Source organism: Ictidomys tridecemlineatus, chromosome 2 (genome assembly GCF_052094955.1).
Source record: "Ictidomys tridecemlineatus isolate mIctTri1 chromosome 2, mIctTri1.hap1, whole genome shotgun sequence".
Classification (NCBI taxonomy): Eukaryota; Metazoa; Chordata; class Mammalia; order Rodentia; family Sciuridae; genus Ictidomys; species Ictidomys tridecemlineatus.
In genome coordinates, this window is record NC_135478.1 from 73,917,010 (window position 1) to 73,942,393 (window position 25,384).

At 44.4% G+C, this 25,384-nt stretch overlaps 2 protein-coding genes across 10 annotated transcripts in view; one reads left to right on the forward strand and one right to left on the reverse strand.

The window, feature by feature from the left end:
- Upb1 (beta-ureidopropionase 1) overlaps positions 1 to 25,068 on the reverse strand; it is a 46,311-nt gene extending 21,243 nt beyond the window's left edge. For 5 of the 8 annotated variants that reach the window (XM_078038891.1, XM_021732634.3, XM_021732633.3 and 2 more), the window contains exons 1-8: positions 24,935 to 25,068; positions 16,997 to 17,168; positions 14,835 to 14,922; positions 11,446 to 11,540; positions 8,615 to 8,776; positions 6,520 to 6,689; positions 2,217 to 2,298; positions 906 to 948 (exon numbers count right to left, since the gene is read on the reverse strand). In XM_078038891.1, the coding sequence (XP_077895017.1) occupies positions 906 to 948; positions 2,217 to 2,298; positions 6,520 to 6,689; positions 8,615 to 8,776; positions 11,446 to 11,540; positions 14,835 to 14,922; positions 16,997 to 17,168; positions 24,935 to 25,038 (916 nt within the window). In that variant the 5' untranslated portion in view covers positions 25,039 to 25,068. The remainder of the gene's footprint in view (positions 1 to 905; positions 949 to 2,216; positions 2,299 to 6,519; positions 6,690 to 8,614; positions 8,777 to 11,445; positions 11,541 to 14,834; positions 14,923 to 16,996; positions 17,169 to 24,934) is intronic. The other 3 variants (XR_013434645.1, XR_013434644.1, XM_021732635.3) reach the window with 1 other exon arrangement.
- Positions 25,037 to 25,384, forward strand: part of LOC144375165 (uncharacterized) — a 29,767-nt gene continuing 29,419 nt past the window's right edge. For both annotated transcript variants that reach the window (XM_078038898.1, XM_078038899.1), the window contains exon 1: positions 25,037 to 25,357. In XM_078038898.1, the coding sequence (XP_077895024.1) occupies positions 25,037 to 25,357 (321 nt within the window). The remainder of the gene's footprint in view (positions 25,358 to 25,384) is intronic.

The window sequence follows — 25,384 nt, forward strand, 5'->3', positions numbered from 1 at the left end:
GCTCTAGGGGCTTCCTGTGAGGCCTGTTTCCTGTGGTGGCCCACTCAGTAAACTGGAGACTCTAGCCCTACTTGTCATGACAACTAGGTCACTTCATCCCCACTCCACATCTTGGTCCTCTCATGAGTCACGGGGTGCTAAGAGCCACTCCACAGGCATGTGAAGAGTAGTGGGCTGCAGGGCAGGGCCTACCTAGCATGGCCCCAACTCTTATTTCCCTGCCTCTTTTGCTCTTTTGTCAGCAGGAAGCTGAGACTGGAGTGTGGATCTGGGGTACAGTCCAAGATCTCATGTGGAAGGCTTTAAGACCCCTCCAGTGTGTTTTCTTGGGAAACATATCTGCTCAGGCCCCTCCAGACACCTCTTTGCTGAGGGGACAGCTTTTCCCTCACATCAGTGCCTAGAAAGTGGGACCTAAGGGTGTAGTAATCCTAGCAGAGGTGAGGTGTTACCTTCCCTTAGATCAAAACAAGCCGTAGATCCTAGAAACTCAGGCAATCCATGCTGACTTGAGGGGCATTTGTACAGCTGAGGGGGAGACAAAGGAAAGGAGAGAGGGAGGTCTGAAAGCTGCAAGACAGCCCTTTAGCTTTTTCAGGAGCTCACAAAGAGCTCCCCTACATCTCCTCAGTCCATCTTTACACCAATCCCAGTGAAGGAATGGAGTCTAATAATTCCCATTTGCTCCTTATCTGGGGAACAAAGTGGTCACATGTCCAGGACCTGGCCACAGTCATCCTGGCCATCGTCAGATTCCCCCACAGAGGGCAACAAAACAGAGAAGTCAGCACCTCCTCCTAGTCGCCAGGCATGCAGATACAGGCTATGGGACAGACCTTGCCCAGAGGAAGCAAACAGAAAAGTGGGGGATGAGACCCATCACCATGAAAATACACGGAACATACCTTTCTTCCCATCTCCAGAGGTAAACTCATTGGGGAAGTGCTCCTGTGAAGTAAGGTTAGAGTATAAGAGAAACCTATAGGTGGCACCACCACAATGTTCATTCCAGAACACTTAGCCAGACCAAGAATAGCAAGCCCGACCACAGGGAGTTAGCTTGGAAATAGTGAAAGTAAGATGCAGGGTCTGTTCTCTCTGGGCAATCAACAGATACTTGTTAAATGTCCTTCTGAGCACCCAGGATTAGGCAGCCAGTGGAGAATTTGACAAGCATGGTAAAGATCTGGATTTTGCCTTTGGGGAGTTTATAGTTTGGGAGAAAAGAAACACATTGGGCACTGATCAGTTCTCAGGGCTGTGGAAAGTATGTGAAGTTGGCCTTCCTGAAGCAGTCAGACCTCCGCCTGGGGTCTGTGAAGACATGAAAGGTGGAGGAGAGGGCCCTCATTTACCGTTTTAATATTTTCTCTAAAGCTTAATGAAATTTATACATCAAGTTGTGATGGGATCACACAGGCTAACCAAAACATCAGCATTTGGGGCTGGGGTTGTAACTCAGTGGTAGAGAGCTTACCTAGTATGTGTGAGGCACTAGGTTTGATCCTTAGCACCACATAAAAATAAATTTAAAAATGTATTGTGTCCATCTACAGTTTTAAAACATTTTTTAAAAATCAGGGTTTTCCCCTCCCTCCATTCCTTCCTTCTTTCCTTCCTTCCTTCCTTCCTTCCTTTCTTTCTTCCGTCCTTTCTTTTTTTAGCAGTACTGGGCCTAATTCATGCCAGGCAAGCATTTTACCATATAGACTTAGTGTGGAAAAATTCGTCATCTCAAACTGATCAGATGCTCTGAGCAGAGTTTGACCTGTGAAGTTGGGGATTTAGCTCAGTGGCTGAGTGCTTGCCATGCGCAAAGCCCTGACTGAGTTTGGTCCTTGGCTCTGGGGGGAAAAAGAGAGGAGGGGGGAACAAAAAAAATTAAAGGTATCAGAGTTTGACATGTGATTAATAAGAATGATGAAAAGGATTATTAGGTGATAAATGCGTTATGTTTGGTAGTCAAGACTGTTCAGTGGGTGGGGTCCACTGATGTGTGGGGACAATAACAAACTGGATACTTAGAAATGAGAGAATGAGGTCAGATCAAAGATCCTTTCAGAATTGTTTCAGCTAAATGCAACAACAGAAATCACAAACCAAGTTGCTTTGTCCCCTTCCAGATTTATGACATGTATGCAAAATAAACATGTGATATGTCTCCACTACAACCACCAGCAGTGGCTCCTTTAATCATCTATACCTCAGAGACTTACCTGGCCCACTCGGTTAATGGCACAAGTGAAGCAGTGATTGGCAATGGCAGCATTTCTGGCCTCAATTGGCCATAGGGACTCACTGTAAAAGAGGAAAAGGAGGAACAAGTTTGCCAACTCTCTAGCCAGACTCAGTGGATGCTCAGCCTAGAGCTGCAGCTGGTTACTGGCCTTCCAAGGCCTAGAGTGGGGACAGCTAGGGAGTCTTACTATGCCCAAGGATCACCTCAAACCTGAAAGCAGACCAAACTTGTCCTCAGCAACTTGTTTAAGCCCACAAAGTGTTTTGGGGAGGGCCTGCTACAGGCAGAAGCCACAAGGCTGTGGTTGACTATCAGAAGGATCAAATCCTTATCCTGAGCTTCAGTTTCCCTCTCCAAAACTTCCTCAAAAGGAGATTGTGAAGACTAAATGATCATGCAGATGAAGCTCCACATGGTGGTTCTTTCATAGCTATCATTTCCTATATTCTTCCTTCCTTCTGGGAATCTGTTTTCTATGCTGGGCTAAGAAGAACTTCTCCTGATAAATGTCAGAAGGGAGTTGGAACCTTGGGATCTTGGGTGTTTGTTTGGCTTGTGTGTTTGGCTTGTGAGGGCGGAGCATGGACTTTCTCTGCCCCACCCTAACTCTCCTACCGTACTGTTACCTTGCAAATCAGTCTCCAAGGGGGGAGATTTCAGACAGAGTAACCAGAAAGGAATTTAGGATATGTCTTGTTATGTGGAGTCATATCTTGTAGCAGAGTTATAACCTCTGAGTTTGGTCCTTGTTTCCCAGTGCCTTCCTATTTTCCTACTCTGAACCATGCACCTCTAAGCAGAAACTCCCTGGTTCCCTAACTGGATACCCTACAGGCACAGCTGAGCTGTGAGCCTTCCTCAGTCCAGCACCCACCAAAGGGAGAGTGCAGTGAGAGACCTCTTCCCAACCACAGACCCCATCCTTCTCCAGCCCTCCAGCCAAGATGGGCCATGGAATTCAGTGGGCCTTCTGCTCATTAATGATCTCCTGTCTGAGAAACAGTATCATTTAAATTCTAGATGGGCAGAAGCGATGCCCACTTACAAACACTGAGTGCCTGGGAGCAAAATGCCCCAGAATCTTCCTTCCTGTCAGTGTGCACCTGGTTTAAACCAGGGAGTAGGTGGAGGGGGTGGGTGCTTGTCATATGCCTAATGCTCAGGAGGATTCATGAGTCTGGAAAAGGGGGGAAAAATCACTGGCTTGATTGAGGGAACTCATTTTGCTTTTTTTCCCCCCACCTGCTAAGCCAAGCTGACAAAACTTTTAAGAAAAGATTTTTACAGAAACACACCCATAGATGACATTTTCAGGAATTAAATAAGACACTTGTGGGGTGATTGCCATAAAGTATCTTTCTTATAATTCTCCAGGGAGGTGTTCTGTGTAGGACTCAAACCCACAGCTGGCAATGAAATGTATGCTCTCAAAACCACCAAAGAAAGGAAGCTGGAGGATCACAAGAGTCGACTGTGTGCAGGAATCTTGAAGAGTCTGGTGTGGGGACAAGGGCATTTGACATATTCCCAGTGTATCACACACAAACCCCTAAAAATAATACCAGGGGGAAGGCCAAATGCAGCAAGGGGATGAGAAACAGACTTTCTGATGCATGAACATACAGAGCAGGAATCTTTGGTCACATGGGCTCTGCCGGATACATCCTGGGATTGCCAGCATGACTCAGTGAATAAAAAAGCACTTACACTCTATTGTGGGACACAAAAATGAGCAAGGACACCTTGCTGACCCACAGTTCAGGCACTCATGTGTATCTGTCTGTCTCTGGTAGAGCAAGCAGGGGATAGATGATTCTGGAAGTTGTGATCCAATGTGATAGGTTGCCTGGCATTGTACTAAGAATACCAGTTCTTCAAATAATCATTGATTGTTTAAAGAAAATTACCCAGAATCCCTGCCCTCCTAGTAAATCACCTGTTGTCACTTTTCCATACTCTACAACTATCCTTGTCCACAGGCCAAAAATTTTTACAGAGTTCTGACCACAGCCTGGATACATCTTTTTATTGCTCATGGGCTTCTGTTGTGATGCTTCGTTATCTTCATAATGACTCTTTCTAGTGGTAATAACCCATGGAAGAGATGAGCTAAAATTTACTTAACCCTGACATTTCTCCTGCTGCCATCCCCTCTCCCTCCATTATAAATAACACTGCCATAAACATCATGTGCACAGCCTTGTTCTCCTCACTTCCTCAGGCTACAGTTCCAAGAGTATCATTATCTGGCCAAAGGGCATGAACAGTTTAGGAGCTCATGAAACATTCCGATTTCCCGAAGACCTGCTACGGGTTTTTATGGCTGGCCTCACCACACCCTTGCAAGCCAAGGGTTGAAGGATTCTTGGCTGAGGAAAGAAAATCAATCATTTTTAATAAGCCTAATAAGCTGCTGAGGACATAAGCAGTTATGTGCCTATTACATTGGGACATTTCTGTTTGCTTAATTGGGGCTAATAAAAGCCCAAGATAGTAAGGCCAGAGAGGACCTCAGCAGGCATACACGTGTTGAGGCGGCTGTCTGGGTCTGCGGCCACAGCTTTGCTTGCCTTGACTCAGAAGTCAATTCGGGACCATGTACCCCAGGGTTGGCTTGTTTCCTCTAGGGATCCTTGAAGGAGAGACTTAACTCTTGGAAGGTCTGAAGGAGGGTGATACCCTAGGGGGTGGCCCCAAGGTTCTGCCCTGGGGGCTGGAACTAATGACCACCTCAAAAGCTCTGGTGATTAATTAATACTGGTGTTCAAGCCACCATAGGAACCCTGGTATATTCTCTGAGAAATATGCCTTTACTGAAGGGAAGATTCAAGGCCTGATTTTCTCCTTCTACTCTGCAGCACGCCTGCTGGATATGGACTAGACCTCCAGGTGCACATACAGGGTGGTGGACCTGAGGTAAGAGATTAGGGGTTGCAATATGACCTGATCAGAGACCTGCTGTGCAAGAGGGACAGAAATCTCAAAGTTGCCCATCAGACCTACCCCTGCCTGTCCCCCCACGTAAGGACCAGCCCAGGCAACAAGGACCTCAGAGAGTAGATGCCAGCATCTCCTGCTGCAGGCACTCTGTTTTAGAGGAAGTGAGTTGGGGGAGAGAAGTATTTGCACATAAATTCCTAAGCTCTGTTACTTGTAATGATGCAAACCTGGAAGTCACCCAAATGCTCAGATGTAGAGGAAGAGCCAAATGGCAGAGGCATGAGTGTGTAGGTTTTTTTTCCCCCCCAGTACAGGAGATTGAAGCCAGAAACGTTTCTTCACCACTCAGCTATATCCCCAGTTCTTTTTTTTTTTTTTTTTTTGAGACAGAATCTTGCTAAGTTGCTGAGGCTGACCTCACACTTACAATCCTCCTATTTCAGCCTCCCTAGTCATTGGAATTACAGGCATGTCACCACATCCTGCTATTTTATCTCACTTGCTTATTTACTATGTGGCCCTGAGGGGTACTACCCATGACGTTAGGGGCTGTCTGGGCCACCCCAATCCCAGCTCCCACTGCTGCCTTAACCAGAGTAGTTTTGTTTGTTAAAGGATAGGGCTGACACTCAAATACTAGCTGTTACATGTTATTAAAGGAAAACACTTTGCTGGTTAAACACAAGTTTCCTGGACTGATCTTTCTCTCTTTCTTTTTATAATATTATTGTATTTTTTGTACCTTTATTTATTTATTTTTATGTGCTGCTGAGGATTGAACCCAATGTCTCACACATGCTAGTCAAGCACTGAATTACAATCACAGCCCCCACCTGGACTGATCTCTTGAGTATCATCTGGGCTCCAATTCCCTCACCTGTTCCCTTTCTCATCTGGATTTCCATTCTCCCCTGTGGACACTGTAGATTTGAGGATCAGGAATCTGTAACCTCCTGTCCAGGAGCTAACACTGGTCAGGCACCTACTGGGCTTCAAGACTTAAAAGTGAGGCTTTCTGAATCTTGATGAATGCAGAGGAGGGTAGGGATTATTATTTTCATCTCAGTGTTCAGAATCATAGCAAAAGTTAAGTCTTAGAGGAGAGCAAGTGACTCTTTGGGGAGATGGTGCTTGTAATGGTCATCCTGAGAAGTCTTTTCACTGAAAAGCAGGTCAAATGTGCCATCATACAATCTAGGGCTCAGGTCTATTAGACATCCTAATGGCTGCACCTGCCTGCTGCAGTTTACCAAACCTATCTCTAAGTCCCACAGCCCAGCCTTTGGAGGAGACGGTGTCTGGGCCCCAAGAAGCCCCCAAGATCCTGCCCGCTGAGTGACCTGAGTATTCCAATGGTAGCTGAGGGGTTGAAGATGATCTCAGCCCCATTGATGCTGTACATGAGCCAGTTGAGAGGGTGGTGTCGCCCATAGCAAATGTTTACTGCGATCCTGCCAAACTGGGTCTGGAACACAGGATGGCCTAGGTTTCCTTCCATGTAATAGGTTGACTGAAAAACAAAAACAAAGGACCACATATCGATGCTTCAGAGCTTCAAGAATTTCACTTTCCTTAGACGCAACAGAAAAATATGACTAGTAGTCTAAAAGTAACACTCTTGGGTGTAGACTTTACAAGTTCCAGAATTTCAGTGTTAACAGATACATACACACACAGACAAACACACAAATCCAGATACAATAACCAACCAACCCCAAAGGAAAATCACGGTGGTTTAAACATTTGCCCACAGTCTCCTTTGTGACATGTCAAAAGTCTCTGATGATTACATATTAGAGGTTGTGAGGGGAATGGGAAAAAACAAAACAAAATAAGGAGAGAAATGAATTACAGTAGATGGGGTAGAGAGAGAAGATGGGAGGGGAGGGGAGGGGGGATAGTAGAGGATAGGAAAGGTAGCAGAATACAACAGTCACTAATATGCCATTATGTAAAAATGTGGATGTGTAACCGATGTGATTCTGCAATCTGTATTTGAGGTAAAAATGGGAGTTCATAACCCACTTGAATCTAATGTATGAAATATGATAAGTCAAGAGCTTTGTAATGTTTTGAACAACCAATAAAGAAAAAAATCTCTGATGAAGCAACTTTCAAGGAAAAACTATGGTGAGGTTTCAAGTAAAGGCTGAGGTTTGATCCATGCTAACAAGAGTTAACTGATGTCTATACCAACCATATGTCCTTATACAGAAGTCTGCAGCTGAAGAAACTTGTACTCATTCAAAGCAATCCTCTTCCTATTTGGAAGAGAAAACTGTCACCTGAGTAGCCATGAGACTTGCTTAACTGATTAAGGCCAAATCTGAGAGTGGAGCCCACAAAAAGCGCCTTAGGCCTCCTGCCAGGGGTTAAGGATAAACCTGCAGGGCAGACAGAGGGGAGCTCTCCCAGCTGTGGAACATTATCAGGGACAACATTAAGCGAAAATAGAGGGGAAAGGTGGATTCCAAATAGGTCTGCCTTGGAGCCTTTGTTTCTTCTCATTCATTTCAAAATTGATGAGGATCAGGAAGCAACCAGGATATGCACACGTGGCAGACGCCAGAGCATATCCTGTTCTGAGACCTGCCCTCTGCTATCTGTGGGAGCTAAAAATTAATCAGAGGGTAAACAGGTGAGGGGCATGTCTTCCCACATCCACCTCCAGCTGTTACTGTGAAACCTGGGTTCTTCTCTCTCCTGGGGAACCTCATCTAGCCCTGTAAATGATTTCTTGTCTTCCCAACCAGCATAAGAGTAGCTGAGAGCCCTGTGATTGCAGAGGGAGGACCAAGGACTGAAACTGCACTTACTGAAAATCATATTCAGATTTAGTATCTTAGGCATTAGGTGGAGTTCATTTCCCTTCTTCCAATATCCACTCCCTCCATCTCACTCACCTATGAATTGACATGAACCAATCAAAACAGTCCCTGACTTATGCCCTGACAACAGGAATGAGAAGTCTCATGTAACACACATATACATATTCACCCCCTATCACCCAATACACGGACTTGGGCCAACTCAGACACCATGGGAGCTATAGATGAGCAATGCTACCCCCAAAACTAGGATTGGACTATGGTGGGCTAGGTGCTCAGATCCTGAAAGGGGCTTCAGGAATCATTTAATATTTGTGCACTATTTTGGTTTTAACTTAAGTACCACTTACTGCAAAGGAGAGTTTCAAGAAGTCATATCAGGTTATAGTTTAAAAATGTATAAAAATTCCACTGTGCTCCAGGTATCTGCGGCTCACCTGCCAGATAATGTCTGAATATCATCTGCTTGTGTGATGCATGGCAACATCATGAGACCCTCTGAGCGTCACATCCATACTATTCCAGCATTACATGGCACCACGTTATTCCACACAGAAAGCCCAGTGAGATTTGTAGACTAAAGAGCAAGCACAGTGATGCAGCTCACCTCATTGAAATCTCCCACTCTAGGGATATGGTTTTTCCTGGTCTTTCCCAAGACTGCTCCAGAATTGGAGATCACCACGGCTGTGTTCCACAGAACATTCCCATGATCTCTGTCTCGTTCCAGGATGGGGGACACCACCACCATGTTATGCTTCTTTGCTAGCTGGAAATACAAATAATTCAGAGTTCTACTTTCAAATCAATGGTTAAAGTTCTTTTTTTTTTATAAATATTTATTCTTTAATTGTATTTGGACACAGTACCTTTATTTTATTTATTTATATGTGGTGCTGAGGATTGAACCCAGGGCCTTGCATGTGCTATGCGAGCACTCTACCGTTGAGCCACAACCCCAGCCTATTAAAGTTCTTTTATTGGAGAAGAATTAAATGATCCTATTAAATAATTGGGTTTGGTTTGGAGCTATCACTCATAGCAGTTGTCAGGAACACTAAATGTCATTGTCATCCTGATGCCCATGGTTAACTAAACAAGAATAATCACTATTCTTTTGAAAAATATCTTTTTTTAGCTATAGATGGACACAATGCCTTTATTTTATTTATTTATTTTTATGCAGTGCTGAGAATTAAACCCAGTGCCTCACACATGCTAGGTGAGCACTCTACTACTGAGGAGCCACATCCCCAGCCCATAATAATCATTTTTGTGCTCTGCTGGTAAGAACATTAAATGGAAAACTCTATAGAGGTTTCCCACACCCACCCCTCAATTAAATATAGAATTACATGATCCTACTTCTGGATATATACCCAAAGGAACTGAAAGCAGGGCTCAAAAAGATAATTCTACATGCAGATTCATAGCAGCATTATTTACAATAGCCAAGAGATAGAAGCAACTCAGGTATCCATCAACAGATGAATAGGTAAACAAAATGTGGTCTATCCATACAATGGAATATTATTCACCCTCAAAAGAAAAAAGGAAAGCCTATTACATGCTACAACATGAATAAACATTAAGGACATTATGTTCATTGAAATCAGCCAGTCAAGGGGCTGGGGTTGTAGCTCAGTGGTAGAGCATCTGGGCTCAATCCTCAGCACCACATAAAAATAAATCAATAAAATAGAGGTTAAAAAAATAAAAAGAGGGCTGGGGATATAACTCAGTTGGTAGAGTGCTTACCTTGTATGCACAAGGCCCAAGTTCGATCCCCAGCACCACAAAATAAATAAATAAATAAATAAAATTTAAAAATAAAAAAGAAACCAGTAAGTCAAAAAAAGGACAAATATTCTCTGATTTACTTATATAAGATAGAGTAATCACATCACATGAAGAAAAAATAGAATGGTGGTTGATAGTGGCTGGGAGCAGGGGAAAGGGAAGCTATTGTTTAATGGGTTCAGAGTCTCAGATCTATAAGATGCAAAAGTTCTGGAGATTTGTTGCACTACAATGTGAAAATACTTTACTGAACTGTACATGTAAAAATGGGTAAGATGGGCCAGGCACGGTGGCTCATCCCCACTCTCAACACTTACATTGGGGATTAGTTTGTAACACATCAACTTTGGGGAACACATTTTAGCCATAGCAGATGCTACATTCCTAAGGGGTGACCTTGAACCTCTGGTCCCTTTGATGTTGACTGGCACCAGATCTCATTCACGCCCTTCTTCTAGCCCTAGCTCAGACTTATGAACTGCAATAGCCCCCTAAGGAGTCCCCTTCTCTTTTCCATAGCAAGGAATCAACAACCTGATAAACAAGAGATTGTTTTCCCCCTATAGTCTGAAAATACTGATATTTAAAATCACAACTTAATATTGATAAAATCACTATGATTATAGCTCTGTCCCCGAACTTTTTAAGGATGTATGAAGTCTGAAAGAGAAGACAGAAAAATGAGAGGAGTTCCTTCATTACGGATGAGAATAAGGATAAGTTAATATCCATCACTTTTTTCTTTTTTCAGGGTACCAGGGATTGAATTCAGGGGCACTCCTCAGCCCTATTTGGTATTTTATTTAGAGACAGGGTCTCACTGAGTTGCTTAGCACCTCACTGTTGCTGAGGCTGGATCTGAACTTGCAATCCTCCTGCCTCAGCCTCCTGAGCCGCTGGGATTACAAGGCATGAGCCACCTCACCCAGCTGTTACGGGTTTTTCTGATAACAGCTTTATTAAGACATAATTCACATACCATAATTCACATACTCTTTTAAAGTATGAAATTCAGTGGGTTTTAGTAGATTCACAGAATTGTGGTAACCATCACCATGATCTAATTTTAGAACATTTTCATCACCCCAGCTACTCATGGAAACCCTATCCCCATGAGTAGCTACTCCCCTTCTTTCCTTAAAGCAGACCCTAGCAACCACAAATTTGCTTTCCATCTCTAGATATTTATCTGGGCAGTTCATATAAATGGGATCATATCACATGTGTTATGATGTTTTAATAAAAAAGAAATCAAAACAAATTTCTACCTAATGAGACAGGTCATGCGTCAAAACCTATATGACGCAAGCAAATGGCGACTGGAGTAAGCAAAACTCTGGACAAAGAATCGATGTCCCTGGACTTACTATAGAAGTCATAGACCACCTCTGTCAGCTTCCTTACCTGAAAAAGCCACAAAAGTCAATTCCAGCTCTGAAGGTCTATGATTTTTAAGTGAACATACACTTAAAAAAAAAAAAAAAGAGGTAGCAAACAGTCTTATCTACTTTAACTGGTAAAACAAGCACCAAACAGTTACATTTTCCATGGCAAAGAGCCACAGCTGACAGTTGTGGCCATGCTCTGTGACCCATGCAGGTTCAGTAGCTCTTGTTCAAGGAGCAGTTAAAGTCTTACCTTCTGACAGAATCTGGTGGTGGGCCCATCCTCTGCTGACTCAGCAAATTCTGTCCAAGGAAGCTTCTCTCTTGTACAGAAAGCAAAGGGCATAGCTGTAAAGGAGAGAAAGGTTAGAATTCTATCACCCACAGCCTCTGGGTATGCTCCTCAGCTCAGCTACAGGAGATCACTATTGGGACCCTCCTTCTCCCAGGGCCAAGGAGGCTTCTTCAGAAATGAGAATAAGCATGTTCAAAGATAAATACATTATTCCCATGATCTTTGGCTAGACCCTGCCAGGGAATTAATTCAGTAGAAAATTTCATTAAACTAACTGGTTTTTGTTTTGTTCTGTAGTGCTGGGCCTCAGGGCCTTACACACGATAGGCAAGCATTCTACCACTTTCTAGATGCATTTCTAAATGTCTGCGATTGTTCTACCAGTTCTGAACAAACCAACTTTAGAGAAACATCTGCAGGATGCTTCATGTGACTTTATGGTGTTCAACTGCCTTGGCATGGGGGTTTGTGGCCTATTTTAAAACCACAATGGTGGATAATATTTCCCCCCCACAACACCAGTTGTGCTAAGGGGCAGGTCTTCTCTGACACCCTCAGAAACAGTTGTGTAGAAAGAGAAGCCTCAGCTTCCTAATTCCTCTAGTCCCAGGATGCCTGATCCTAGGACTGCACCAGAGTGAGCACACCACCCATGGTACCAGCAGCCTCTCCGTGCCCCAAACAGGCAGCAAGTGCTGCCAACAACCACCCCCAAGAGCCTTGGTACCAGACTTACGGCTCCCCTGTGTCCCTTTGGTGAGGTGAAGACAGATGAACTATTTTAAGGAAGATGACAAAAAAGCTGTTGATAACAAAAATGCTCTTTAGTGACCATTAATTCTCAGCTTTCAGAGCATTAGTAATGACTAAGTGCCCCTAGAGAATACAATCTCCCATGCTGATTTCATTTCAAGTCACTAAGGCCTCCAAATTTCTCCATTTCCACTTTTAATGGCTTTTATTTCCTGTTTACACAAATACTCCAACATAAACAAACCTTCAAGAGGAATGGAGATAAGGAATGGAGGCTGGGTGAGGTCAGGGGCTATAATGCCCCAACTATAGTTTTCTAATTAAAGGGTAAGGCATGATGGACCACTCAGTGAGCCAGGCTCCTGACTCTGACGTGGTTCTGTCCTTGGAAATTGCCAGCCTAAAGAGGAAGAGATAGATTGTGACCTGGGATGGCTGCACAACCTGGCAGGACAAAGTGCTCGGTTCTGCCAGAGAGAATCTCCGGGGCCCCACCAAGGAGGAGGGTGTCCAGGGTAGGCCTCAATGCATGAGGGGCAGTTCCAATCCAACAAAAGGAAGAAGTTGAATAAGGGACCAGTCTAAAAATCAAAATGGCATTACTGATACTAAAGTTCCACATCACCAAACAGAAACTAAGTTGTTATCCAACCTTAAGAAAGAGAAATGATAGCCAAATCTCCAAAACAGACCAATTTCAGTCAGCATGATACTGTCATTCCCTCTACTTTAATCTTTACCACAAAACTAATCTGAAGTAATGTGATGTTAACTGTTTTCAGTTATTTTTCTATTGTTCTATCTTCCTGTCTCCTGCCTTTCAAGGAAAGTAACTTTGAAGCAACCTCTTTGTTTCTACTTGATTCAGCCCTTCTCCTTTATAAAGCCAACCTCTTTCTTCTCAGCTCATTGGAATGCAGTGTTGCCTGATTCTAGACTCACCAAGTCAATTAAGAACTTCAAACTATGCTTATTGTAATTGTGTCTTTTGACAGGAGAAAAGATCTAATAAAACAATACAAGAAAATGTAGATTTGCAAGACCCAAGTTTCTAGACTGAAAGAATCCATTGAGTGCCTAGAATAATGATGGAGAGAGGTACACACAATGGGACATTATTATGAAATTGCAGAGCATTAGCCAAAAAGAGAAGATCCTATAATCATCCAGAGAAAAATAAGTCACAGACAATAGGTCATAAATTAAAATAGCTTTGGGCTAGTCAACAACATTCGTCAAAGCTAGGAAGCCATGAAGCCATATGTTTAAACTTCTGAAAGAAAATTATTTCTAACCTCACATTTGATACCTACCCAAACAATCAAGCAAATTGTAGAAGACACATATTTTAAGATGTGCAAGGTCCCAAAACATTTTTCTCCCATGTGTTCTTTCTGATTACTCAGGGGGCCATTCCACCCAAATGAGTAATCAGAAAGAGGAAGGAAAGAAGACGCCTCAGGATGATGATCCTAAAAACAGACTCCTCAGGATGATGAATGGATCAGTTGTGTGACCAGCAGGTGGGGCAATTAATTCAGACTGGAGCAGTTAGAAGGTTCTGGGACAGATTTCTTTAAGGAAAGGAAATTGATAGACTGCTTGATGTGTCTAAACAGGTTAAGGGAATTTAGGAGAAAGTATGGAGTTGAACTTGTGGTTAAGTATGTAGAAAACAAATCACGCTGCAGGGAAAACAAAAAATTATTCAGGAAAAGAAATCAAAATGGCTCAGTGGAAACCGAATGAAGCATAGACGAGGAAGGATACATGTATGTAGAGGCGGGCATGAGGAGGCAAAGCACTTCTACAGTGGGAAGTCCATGAATGACGTAAAACTGAAAAATTACGAAGTAACTATAGAAACAAAGGTAAATTCCAAAGAACAAGCTAAGTGTAGAAAGAAGATGCCTTGGGGGAGGAGAACAGCTGTTTTTTTGTTTTTTTGGTAACAGACCTTACAGACCTATTTTGAGTCTAAACCACGAGCACATATAATTTCAATAAAAATAAACAAAAAAATAACATAAAGGAAAAGCACATGGTACCAGGAATGCATATAACAGGACTCGATCTTAGATAGGCAGGCTAACTGGATTTGAGTTAAGATCTGAAGGTAAAGCAAGGTTAAGAGAGGCCAGAGGAAGAGGGTTTAAGGAGATCAGCCGGAGAGGTAATTATAAAAGCTGAGGAGAAGACTAGGAGGTGTAGCTTAGTGGTTGACTACATGCTCAAGGACCTGGGTTTCATGCCTATCATTTAAAAAAAAACTGAGAGAGATTTGGTAGTTTGGACCAGGGCAGTGGTACAGAGGGAGGGAGGAGTAAAGGGATTCAAAAAGATGTGAAAGACAGAAGTGAAAGGATCAAATGACCGAGTAGAGCCTGTGTGAGAGAGGGAGGCCAGGTTTCCTCAGATTCTGGTGTTGTTGACAAATGGTCTTTCTATAGAAAGAAGTTTTGGTTTTGTTGTTGTTGTTTGTTTATTTTTGTTGTTGGTGGTGTTTTTTAAATAGGGTAGCAGACACTCTTGACAACATGGAGAGAAGACACAATTGTTTGAAGGTAGCTGAGAAAGCATCACAAAAGACTTACTCCATGCTTCCTGGAAACAGATGATATTGACTCCACACATTGCAGCCACCTCGGCAATGGCCTCTATGCGTCTATGAAGGGCAGAGACCTGATGATTTAAAAAGCAAGGATTAGAATCCATTCAGTTCTTCTGAGAAGACAATCTGAAAGAATTTATCCCAATGTGCATTGAACAACAAACTCCCACCTGACCAGGTGTGAGGAGATGAGTGGGCTAGGGAGGTTCTAATAGCTGGTTATATCATCAGACTAAAATCTGCAATATAAAGTGGAGGTACAGAAGCTCTGGTTCCCATGGACACTGTCTCAATTTCCTCACCTGGCAATGGGGGAAACAACCACCAGATTCATGGGGTTGCTGAGAAGTATGAATAAGTCTGATTCTGTGTACTGTGTACAAAGTGCATATGCATGTACACACACACACACACACACACAATCTCCCCCTGGACCAGCTGCTCCCTTGGCTCTGGACAGTCTACTGTACACCATCCTGCATTCAAGGTGCCAGGCTTGCTTGTCCTGCCATTTCCACTGTCCTGTGTGAATCACACCTGCCAACTCGCCTTTCTGATTCTTCTAACTCTTCATGCATTGGTGTGTGCCCTTGGTCAGGAATGAGCTTCCCCCAACCACTCAGTTTTCCCAGATATGTGACATCTGTGTCACATGTTGTCCTTCTGTGAGCCTTCTGCAGATTCTCCCAGCTGCCTCTGGGTGCCTCTTTGGCAGCACTGTTCCCATTTTGCTGCCACTGGTTTCTCTACTGTCTCATTCCTGGGATCTCACATGCTTCCCAATCCCTGGCTCCAAGAGACATTCCATAGTGTTCACTCAAAGAAAGACCAAAGGAACCAGGCTGAAAACCCAGAGAACACAAATTCTTTCCAATGCTCTCAGTCTCTTCCCCAAGAGGCTATTAGCTCCAGGCCTCCATGTAGTGTCAGCACAAATTTGCTCCATGTTACCAACATGCAAAAAAATACTTCTAGGTGCCAAGGGCACAAGAACATTGCTGGCCCTACAAACTGACCATCTGGGATGATAGGGAAGATATATTCACAAGTAAAAAATCCAGAGAAAAAAGTAAACTGAGAACCACATTATCTTTTTTTCGATGATGGTGGTGGAATGCTGGGGATCAAACTCGGGCACACCAGGCCAGCACTCTACCACTGATATCTTTCAATTCCTCAAAAGCAAAGGAAGGATCAACATGAAAGATGATTCAGAACCTGACCAGGAATCCAAGTGACCTTAAGTTTCTCAAGAATCCCTAAGAATTCTCAAGAGTACTACATCATGAGGAAAATTCTGCAAAGAAAGCCATCGAAGTTTGAGCAGCTGGAGGAATGCTGTGAAGAAGTATATAAACTAACCACCTGTGTCTGTCTGTGGTGATGTTTCTTTAGGGAAATGCACAATGCTCCCACATTTATTTACTAACCATAAGTTCATAAACGAACATCGATCATATTCCTATCCACTTGTGGGCACCATCAGCTGCAATAGTTCTGGGTACAGGGAGTCTCTGCCTTTAGGACTAAAGCATGGGACAGTCCTGCCAGTGTATGCTGACAAGTGGCCTTCTGGCAGGTGACTGAGAGGCAGTGTCCCATGAAGAGAACTCTAGTTAGCCAAATGGGCACCTTCCTAATTGGAAAATGGAACTTAGTCAGGATCAACAGCTGGACAGGAAGTGAAAGGGAAGGTGGAAAGAACGGTAAGGAAGAGAAAGGGTAAAAACCAGAAGAGAAAGAAAAGTTCAAGATTCAGGCTGGAGGAAAATGAGGAGGTCCGGCAGAAGTGTTTGAGTTATCCTTTGAGACACATGGGCTTGTGGATTTAGATAAGTGGCCAGCCAAGGATTATGATGTGTTCAAAGCAAAGGGTGAGCCAGAGCCTTGTTTGTGTTTATGATCAAGAGAGGCTGCACCTGGGGGCTGGGGTTTTGGCTCAGTGGTAGAGCGGTTGCCTAGCAAGTGTAATGCACTGGGTTTGATCCTCAGCACCACATAAATACATAAAATAAAAAGGTATTGTGTCTATCTACAACTAAAAATAAATAAATAAATAAAGGTTAAAAAAAAGAATTATTAGAGAGAGAGAGAGAGAGAGAGAGAGAGAGAGAGAGAGAGAGAGAGAGAGAGAGAGGGTTGTACCTGTTCTGCCACAGGGGCATCCGCAGGGAGTGGAGTTCTGTTCTGAACTAGCCCCACACGCACGATCTGGGGGCGTCTCAGCTGCTCGTTGGCTGCCTCAAAGGCATATCCCTGTAGTTCAAAGTTTCCTTCCGAGGCAACTTCGAAAGCTCTGCTGGGCAGATCAAGCTTCCTAAATGAGCAGAAGAAGGAAGAGGATTTTGATGACATTTGCTGCATCTAAAGTTCCACTCCCAGGGACAGGTGTGTAGTTCAGTGGGACAGGGTAGACTCGGCACACTTAAGGGCCTGGGTTCCATCCCCAGGGCTACAGGGGGAAAAACCCAGAATCTCTGCAGTTGTTTATCAAGTAAAGAAGAGTTTGGGAGTGTCCTTGGCCAAGGGTGTCCAGTGCCAGGGCCCAAGGTGGCTAGGAAGCAGGAGGGCTAGGCCATGAATAGACACTATGCTGAGTCCAGACTCTACCTAATAGTCAATAGACTTTAGCACAGTTAGGCCTGGCAGAGTGGGGGAAGAACAACCAGCCAAGAGGTTAGTGTTTTGCAGTTATGGAAATCAGGGCAGGGATCAAAGTTCCAACAGTCAGCACAGAAAGGAGGGAGTAGTTCCAAAACATGCTTCTGATCTGGAATCAGAGGGCCGTGCTGATCCTAGGGAATGGCACAGGCTGTGATAACAGAAAAGGGCTGCAGAGGATACGGCTCAGGAGACAGGCTGAATGGAGGCCAAGAACTGATACTATGAGGAGGGCCCTGCGGCCATTTGCCCTTAAGGAAGCTGAGTCTTGGGTGGGTCATTCCCAGGTCCTGTCCTCTGCTGTTCCCATTAGGGATCCAGTTCCATGCCTGGTGTTGGGAGTGGGGTTTGATGGATCCAGGTGAAGGCCCAAGGATCCAGATCTAAGTGTTCATCCAAGTTTGTGGTTTATTAACAAAGGCTAGAAAATTATTTATAAAACTATCCACCAAAGTGGCCACTGGTCAAACAGCAAGTAACTTCTCATAACCTGTTACATGCCAGGAGCTGGGGTAAAACCCCAGAAGAATAGTTCATGGCCCTGGGCCAGGAAGGACTTACCATCTAAGGGTGAGATGATTATGAAATACCCAGAGAACACATCAAAAAATAACCTGACAGCCATTATCTAATAATAATATTTCTCTCCTACTTTAAATCACTTTCTTAAAGACATTTCTTTCAAAATCACAGCCCTGTCAGCCCAAGCCCCCTGTTGCCGCCCCCTGCCAGGCGCTTTCCAAGTGACGGGCCCTGACAGCTCTGAGTTCGGTTCCGCCCCTGACAATCAGCCTGCTTTTCAAACAGTCAAGGTTCCCTTCCCGCTGGCAGGTTAGAAATAGCAGCAGTGCCCACACCTCACCTCCCCTCACTGTACCTCCCACCCCCGGACGGAAGAGTCCCCTCTCGTCCCCTTCTCGCAGGCCTCAGCTTCAGGGCAAGTCATCCTCCATGGACACAGTCACACAGCTTTCCAGGAGCTACTATCTGAGGATGCATGAGCAGCCACAGGAAGAAAATAGGAGAAAGGTTTTATTTCCCTCCAAAGGCTGGTGGGTCCCGGGGACATATTGCCCTGTGCAAATATCCTATGGTTTTAGTCTGGGAAGATGTCAGGTGGAGGAGCCTGGCTCCTGTCTGGTCAGGAAGCCTGGCTGTAACCTGGCAGACATCCCTCTCTGTTCATGGCTCACAGCTGTTTTCTTTCTGCCACCTTCAGTCGTATTATCCCTCATCTCCCCACCGGTTGGCTATGTCAAGTGCTGCCTGCTGGCCCTGAGCCTGTGTACTCCCTCATTCCACAATCCCTGTGGATATTTTTCTACACCCAAGGTGAGGCAAGGCAGGGCAGGGCTGCTCCACCCTCCAGTTCAGCCACCTCTGGGGATACACCTCTCTTTAGCATCTCTATTTTCTGGTCACTAGCTATAAAATCTCTTACCCTACAGTGTCTAAGAGATCAAAACCTACCCTCAAGGTATACCCTGTGCTAGGTCCTTCAAAGGTCTGGACCAGAAATGAACCACAACCTCACAAGGGTTATCTGATGGAGGATGCAGTGGGGGTACTGCAATGGACTGAATGTTTGTGTCCCCCCAAAATCACATGTCAAAATCCAACCTCCAAAATAATAGGGCCCTTGGACGATTAGGTCACAGGGATGTAACCCTAAGAATGGAATTAGTGCCTATATATATATATATATATATATAAATTGGCCTAGCCAGGTATGGTGGCACACACCTGTAATCCCAGTGACTGGAGAGGCTGAGGCAGGAGGATCACAAATTTGTAGCCAGCCTGGGAAACTCAGTGACAGCTCGTCTCAAGATAAAGAAATAAGTGGTAGTGTGCCCCTGGTTCAATCCCCTGTACTATACACACACACACATACACTAAAAAAAAAAAAAATGAATATAAAACCAAAAAGGCCTAAAAAGACGTTGCTTGCCCCTTGCACCATTCGTACACATAGCAAGTAGGAGTAGGCATAGAACATGAACAGGAAACTGATCCTCACCAGACACTGAATCTACCAAAGCCTTGTTAATGAACTTTTGAGCATTCAAAATACATTTCAATGGTTGAAAAGTCACCCAGTCTATGGTGACTAAGATAGGTCCTATTCATCCATAGTCCAGGAAGGCACAGGGACCAGAAAATGAGATACAGCCTCACCAGGGGGATCTGTGGTTACCTGCAGCCCAACCCTGGCCCCTGTAGTTGACTTTCAATCCCTCTATCCATCACCCTGCAACTGAAACCACCCCCTCTCCTGGCCTCAGCTCCATCTTCAAGAAGGAGAGAGCCTGTCACTTCCTGTCCTGGCTGCAACACACCCTCTTGGGCCCCCATCTCTCCTTCCTGGGTCAAGGCAGACCTGGCCTAAGGGCCCCAAGCATCCTCAGCAGCCTCTCACTTCAGGCACTTTATCTTTCTGCCTCTATTGACTATTTACCATCAGTATTTTAAATTATTAAACTAGATATTTGTTACAAGAGAAAATGCCCATGGAAGGGGGAAATTTAGAAAGGATATAAAAAGAAAAATAAGTTCCCCCCCAAGCCCTAGGCCCAAACCTTGCAGATGATCCCTTTTAGTAATGTTTTGTGTCTCCTTCCACAGTTTTTCTATGTAGGTACAGGTATTACAAATAAAATCATCAGGCTGCATTTTATATTCTTCAACTTGCCTTTTTCACTTGACAATACATAGTCATGTATTATGTAACATTTCTATCACAGATGGAATGTATAAGCGACTGTGGTCCCATAAAATTATAATGGAGCTGAAAAATTCCTATCATCATAGCTATCATGACACCGTAGTGTAATGTATCATTCACATGTTTGTGGTGATGCTGGCGTAGACAAACCTATTGTGCTACCAATCATATATATTGCACATAAATTATATATGTTTACATAACACTTGCTAATGATAATCAACAATAGTATTACTGGCTTTTGCACTTACTATACTTTTTAATCATTATTATAGAGTGTACTTTCTATTTATACAATGTGTTATACCATCAGCAGCCTCATATAGATCATGTTTTCTATACCTGCTGATTATATCAAGAGACCACATCAAAGGGTTCTAAATATTAAGATGTGGATATAGTTCAACCTCTGATAGGTACTGAGGTATAGCTCAGTAGTACAGAATATGCCTAGGTAGGCTGTGTGAGGCCTGGGTTCAATCCCCAGCACCACTGGGAGAAAAAAAAAATGAGACCACACTGAGTTGTCACATTGCTACATTGAAAGGCCACATTGATTGACCTATGCCATCTGGTTTCTGTAAGTGAACTCTATGATGTTCACTCAACCACAAAATCACCTAAGGATGTGTTTCTCAGAACATATCCCCATCATTAGGTGACATATGACTGACTACATAACTTGGGCATCTCTCTGTGTTACTACATATAGACCCACTACATTCACTATTAAAGCAATTAAAGCTGTTTGAGTCTCTCCCATTTAAAAAAAAAAACAACAACAAAGCAGGGCTGGGGATATAGCTCAGTTGGTTGAGTGCTTGCCTAGCATGCACAAGGCTAGCACCATCAAAAAAAAAAAAAAAGAGAGAGAGAGAGCACTCCACACATCTTTCTTGCTCTCCCTCCTCCACAGGAAGCTTCTACATACACTTCCTTTCAGCTCAGCCCTCACCTCCTACTCCCTTCTCAGCCCCCTGTTCTCAGGTCCCTACTACCTATTGTAGGAACCGCCCTGTGCATTTTCATCATTTAAGCCCAAATTGTCTTTGACTAACAAACATCCCTATACTATATAATGCTTCTTTCCTCTTCCTTTCTAGAGTCCTCCCACCTATACATCCTACCTTCAGAGTCTCTGCTTCTCTGACTATTCTAATATTTGGAATCTCCATCATTCCCTCTGGGCCTCTCCCATGCTGCACCTGCTTCTCCAACTAGGAGGATCATCTCCAGCACAGTTCTAAAACAGCTTCTCCCCATCAGGCCTTCCTCCATACAACAAAGAGCCACTGGACATCTCTAAATGGAGACCCCAAGAGTACCTATCAGAGGTTGAACTATATCCACATCTTAATATTTAGAACCTATGAATGTGACCTTATTTGGAAAAAAAGAGTCTTCACAGATGTAATTAAGTTAAGAATCTCAAGATCATCCTAGATTATTCAGATAAGCCCTAAATCCAATGAAAAGATTTTGTTTGTTTGTTTGATTGCTTTTTGCAGTGCTGGGGATGGAACTCAGGGCCTCAAGGATGCTAGAGCTAGGCAAGCACTCTACTGCTGAGCTACATCCCCAGCCCAGCGACAATTATTCTTATAAGAGACACCAAGAAGACAGTCACAGGGACAACAGGAGAAGGCCATGTGAAGATGAAGGCAGAGATTGGTTGCCACAAGCCAAGGAACCCCAGAAACCACCAGAGACTACAAAAAGGCAAATAAGAATTCTCCCCCAGAGCATCTGGAAGGAGTGTGGCACCATAGACACCTTGCTCTTGTACTTTTGGTCTTTACCACTGTGAAAATGTAGATTACTGCTGTTTTAAGCTCACTATTATAATTTTGGCAGCCCTAGGAACTACATAACACACCAAACTCAATTCATCCAAAGTTGAACTCATCATTATTCTCCAAGGCTGATCCTCCTCATAGGAAACCACCAGTCACCTGTGGGATGGAAGCCAAAAGCCAGGAATGATCCTCACCACCTGTGCCACACCTCCTATCCACTGTCCACTGGGCCCCTGACACTTCTCCATCCCCAGGTACTCTGTTTGCCTCTAGGCCTCTCATCCTTCACCTGTCCTTTTCCAGTCCATTCTTGACTTGGCTACTGTGGAAAATGCCCCAATGTTTCCACTACTGTAAGGATGAATGTCCACTGCTACAGCATGGCATACAGAGCCCGCATGGATCTACACTGGCCACTCCTGCCTTCTCCTGTTGGGTTTCTTCAATCTACTCTATGACCTCCTCTTTCAAACATGCAGTCCATGACTAGGCATGTCCCCCGGTGTCTGGAGACACAAGCCCTTCCTGTCTCCAAATGAACCCCTTTATCTCCTTCAGGATATAGCTTAAGTATGACAGCCCTGGGGAAACCTTCCTGCCATCCTTGAACTACAAACAGGTAGATTCTGTTAGGCTCTCCTTTATCCTTCTTTCACAATGTAAAACAGTCATCAAAAGATGGAAAGTGGGGGCTGTGGGTACAGCTCAGTGACAGAGCACATACCTAACATGCACAAAACTCTGAACTGGATCCCTAGCACTTCAAAACAAACAACAAAAAACCTCACTGGTTTCTTATCCTAGTATCCCAGGTGCCCAAGACAAAAACAAATCATCAACAAATGTTTGTTGAATGAATGAATGCTTCTTAGTACTGACTATCTTAAAACGAGAGTTGATGTCCTCTGGGGATTTCATCTGTCTGGTGTAGGCAAAAGCCCATTTAGCTCATTCACTTAGCAAACATTTACCAAGCATTAGCTCTCTTTCTTTTTTTCCCCCAGTATCACTGTGCCCAGCTAAGCATTGTCTGCATTAGGCACAAGTAATCAGAGAGAAGGTGGTCTTGTAGGGAGCAGAGTGGGAGTCCAGCGGAGGGACTGAGGACTCCAGAACCACAAGGCCTTCACAGAGGTGACCATGTCCAAGCTAGGCTCTAAGCAGTGCATAGATTAAGCAGGAGGTAATTAATTTTCTATCTTCAGTTGGAAATCCTGCTCATAGCTGAATTCTACCCAATCACAAGGATTGAGTAAGTACGAGGGTTTACACCCAAGTGCTAAAACCTAGAGAGACTGAACAGAACACAACCAAGAAGAAAAAGTAGAAAAAGGGGAGCCATTTGCTCAGTTATTATAAGTCAAGTCCCAACACAAGGCCTGACAGACACTGATCAATAATAGATGTTGGTTAGCACTTTCCCCACCCATAATCTCTCTCTATTCTGGAGTTCTCCAAATTCTGATTTAAAAAACAAAACAAAACAAAAAAACCCTCTAGCATGGTTGTCTTTGGCCTGACCTCAGCCCTAATTTCAGAATATGTCCCAGTCAGCCACTTATGGGGGGAAGTATTTCTTTTTTCCTAGTATGCTGCAGTTTTACCTCTCTTGACACCCAATAGTTCACTAGTTTTTTTTTTTTCAGCAGAACATGTGAATATGCTCACCTCACCCTTAAAATAAATTAATTCCCATTCCTACTAACTGTAGCCTGAGATATACCCTCGCTTTATTTAAGACACCTTCTTTGGGAGCCTAGTGCTAAGATACTTCCCAGATAACAACCTTATAAGTGCACTGCGAAGTACAGTACAGCATTGGACACACTGAGAGGGACCTTAAAGGTTATCTAATTCCTCTTTGGGTATGAAGAGCCTCTTTTTTTTTTTTTTTAAACTAAACCCCAAAGGCAGCTTTATTCTACCTTTAGATATCCTCTAGCTGTGAAAACATCTTTGGTCTGGTCTCCCTGCCAGAACTCCAATAGTGATTGAGAACCATTGATCCAGTCAATGCCCTCTAGTTGCAGATGAGCAGATTAGGTTCTTGTTGGAAGGCCACTTGCACAAGGTCATGGAGCAGGTAGTCTGCTGGACCGCGGGGAGGCAAGAAGCCCACAAATGAACAAGGAAGTGGATTTAGCCAGGGCTTCTTGAGGTCAGAGTTTGAAGTTCATTCTAAGAGACCAGGAAAATCCCTTATATTTTTAAGTAAAAGGCAACAGGATGCGATCTGCATTTTAAAAAGGTCCTTCTGGTAGTTCCAAAGAAGACTCGACTAAAGAGAAACAACAATGGAAGCGAAGTGTCTTTTCCAGCTCTTTATATCTAGTGTCCATCCAATTGTGCATTGCCCTCAGAGAGTTCTGGTGACACACATGATTAACTAGGGGTGGAAAAACTTTTTTTACTGAACATGGTAACTAAACCCTTGCTTGCCAGTGGAAAAGTCTCCTTTGCCAATTAGATTCAGCTGAACTCTACCAATAAGGGTCCAGAAGGCAGTCACTCCAGGCAGGAGAGACTGGAGCCAGACAATCAACTGCACTGACTAGGGGGCTCCCTTTAGAAGCATTTACTCAGCCAAACCCCGCGGAGGGCAGGCCTGGTTCTGGAAAAGAAACTGCTCAAAGGGCAGAGGAGTGCTGGTGTGGCCACAGAGAAAGCCCAGGAAAGTAAATCTCAAACCCTTCCTTTCCCTTCTAGTTCCAGGCATACTGTGTGAGGGTCTCCCTGGAATCTTGCAACCCCTCACGGCCCGGGGCTGTCGTATCTATGATTTCTATGAGTTTTGCCCGCCTATGTAGGACCTCATCACCGTCACCTCAGAGCGCTTGAGACCCTGAAGCCCTCTTGGTTCCCGAGACCCACACCTCGCAACTCTGCCTCTGGGCCCCTGACCTGGTCTCCTTGCCATAAAGAACTCGCTTCACTTCCCGCAAGTCTTGGGATGGCAGATGCTTCTCCAAGCACTGCTCCAGCGACTCCCACTCAGCTCCCGCCATGGCTAGAGTCCTCCAGCTTTTACTTCCGAGAGGAACGGCCTACCCTTTGGCCCCAAGAAAAGTAGGAGGAGCAGGCAGCAGCGGCCAGATCCGCGGAATTGCCTTCCCTTCTATTGGGGCGCCCTCCCTCTCCCCACTGGGCGGGCTTACATGCGGACACGCCCACTCTGCGGACCTCGGCCGGCTGTGCGACGGGGTTGCCCCTTGCCCTTCGCGCCTCTTTGACTCGCGCCTAGACTACCCCTCCGCAGCTGGACCACCACCCGCGCCTCGGGTGTACAAAGTGGCAGCAGGCTGCTCCTTCCTGCTTCCCTCGCAGGTGCCGGGGTCAGAGGAGGGGGTTCTC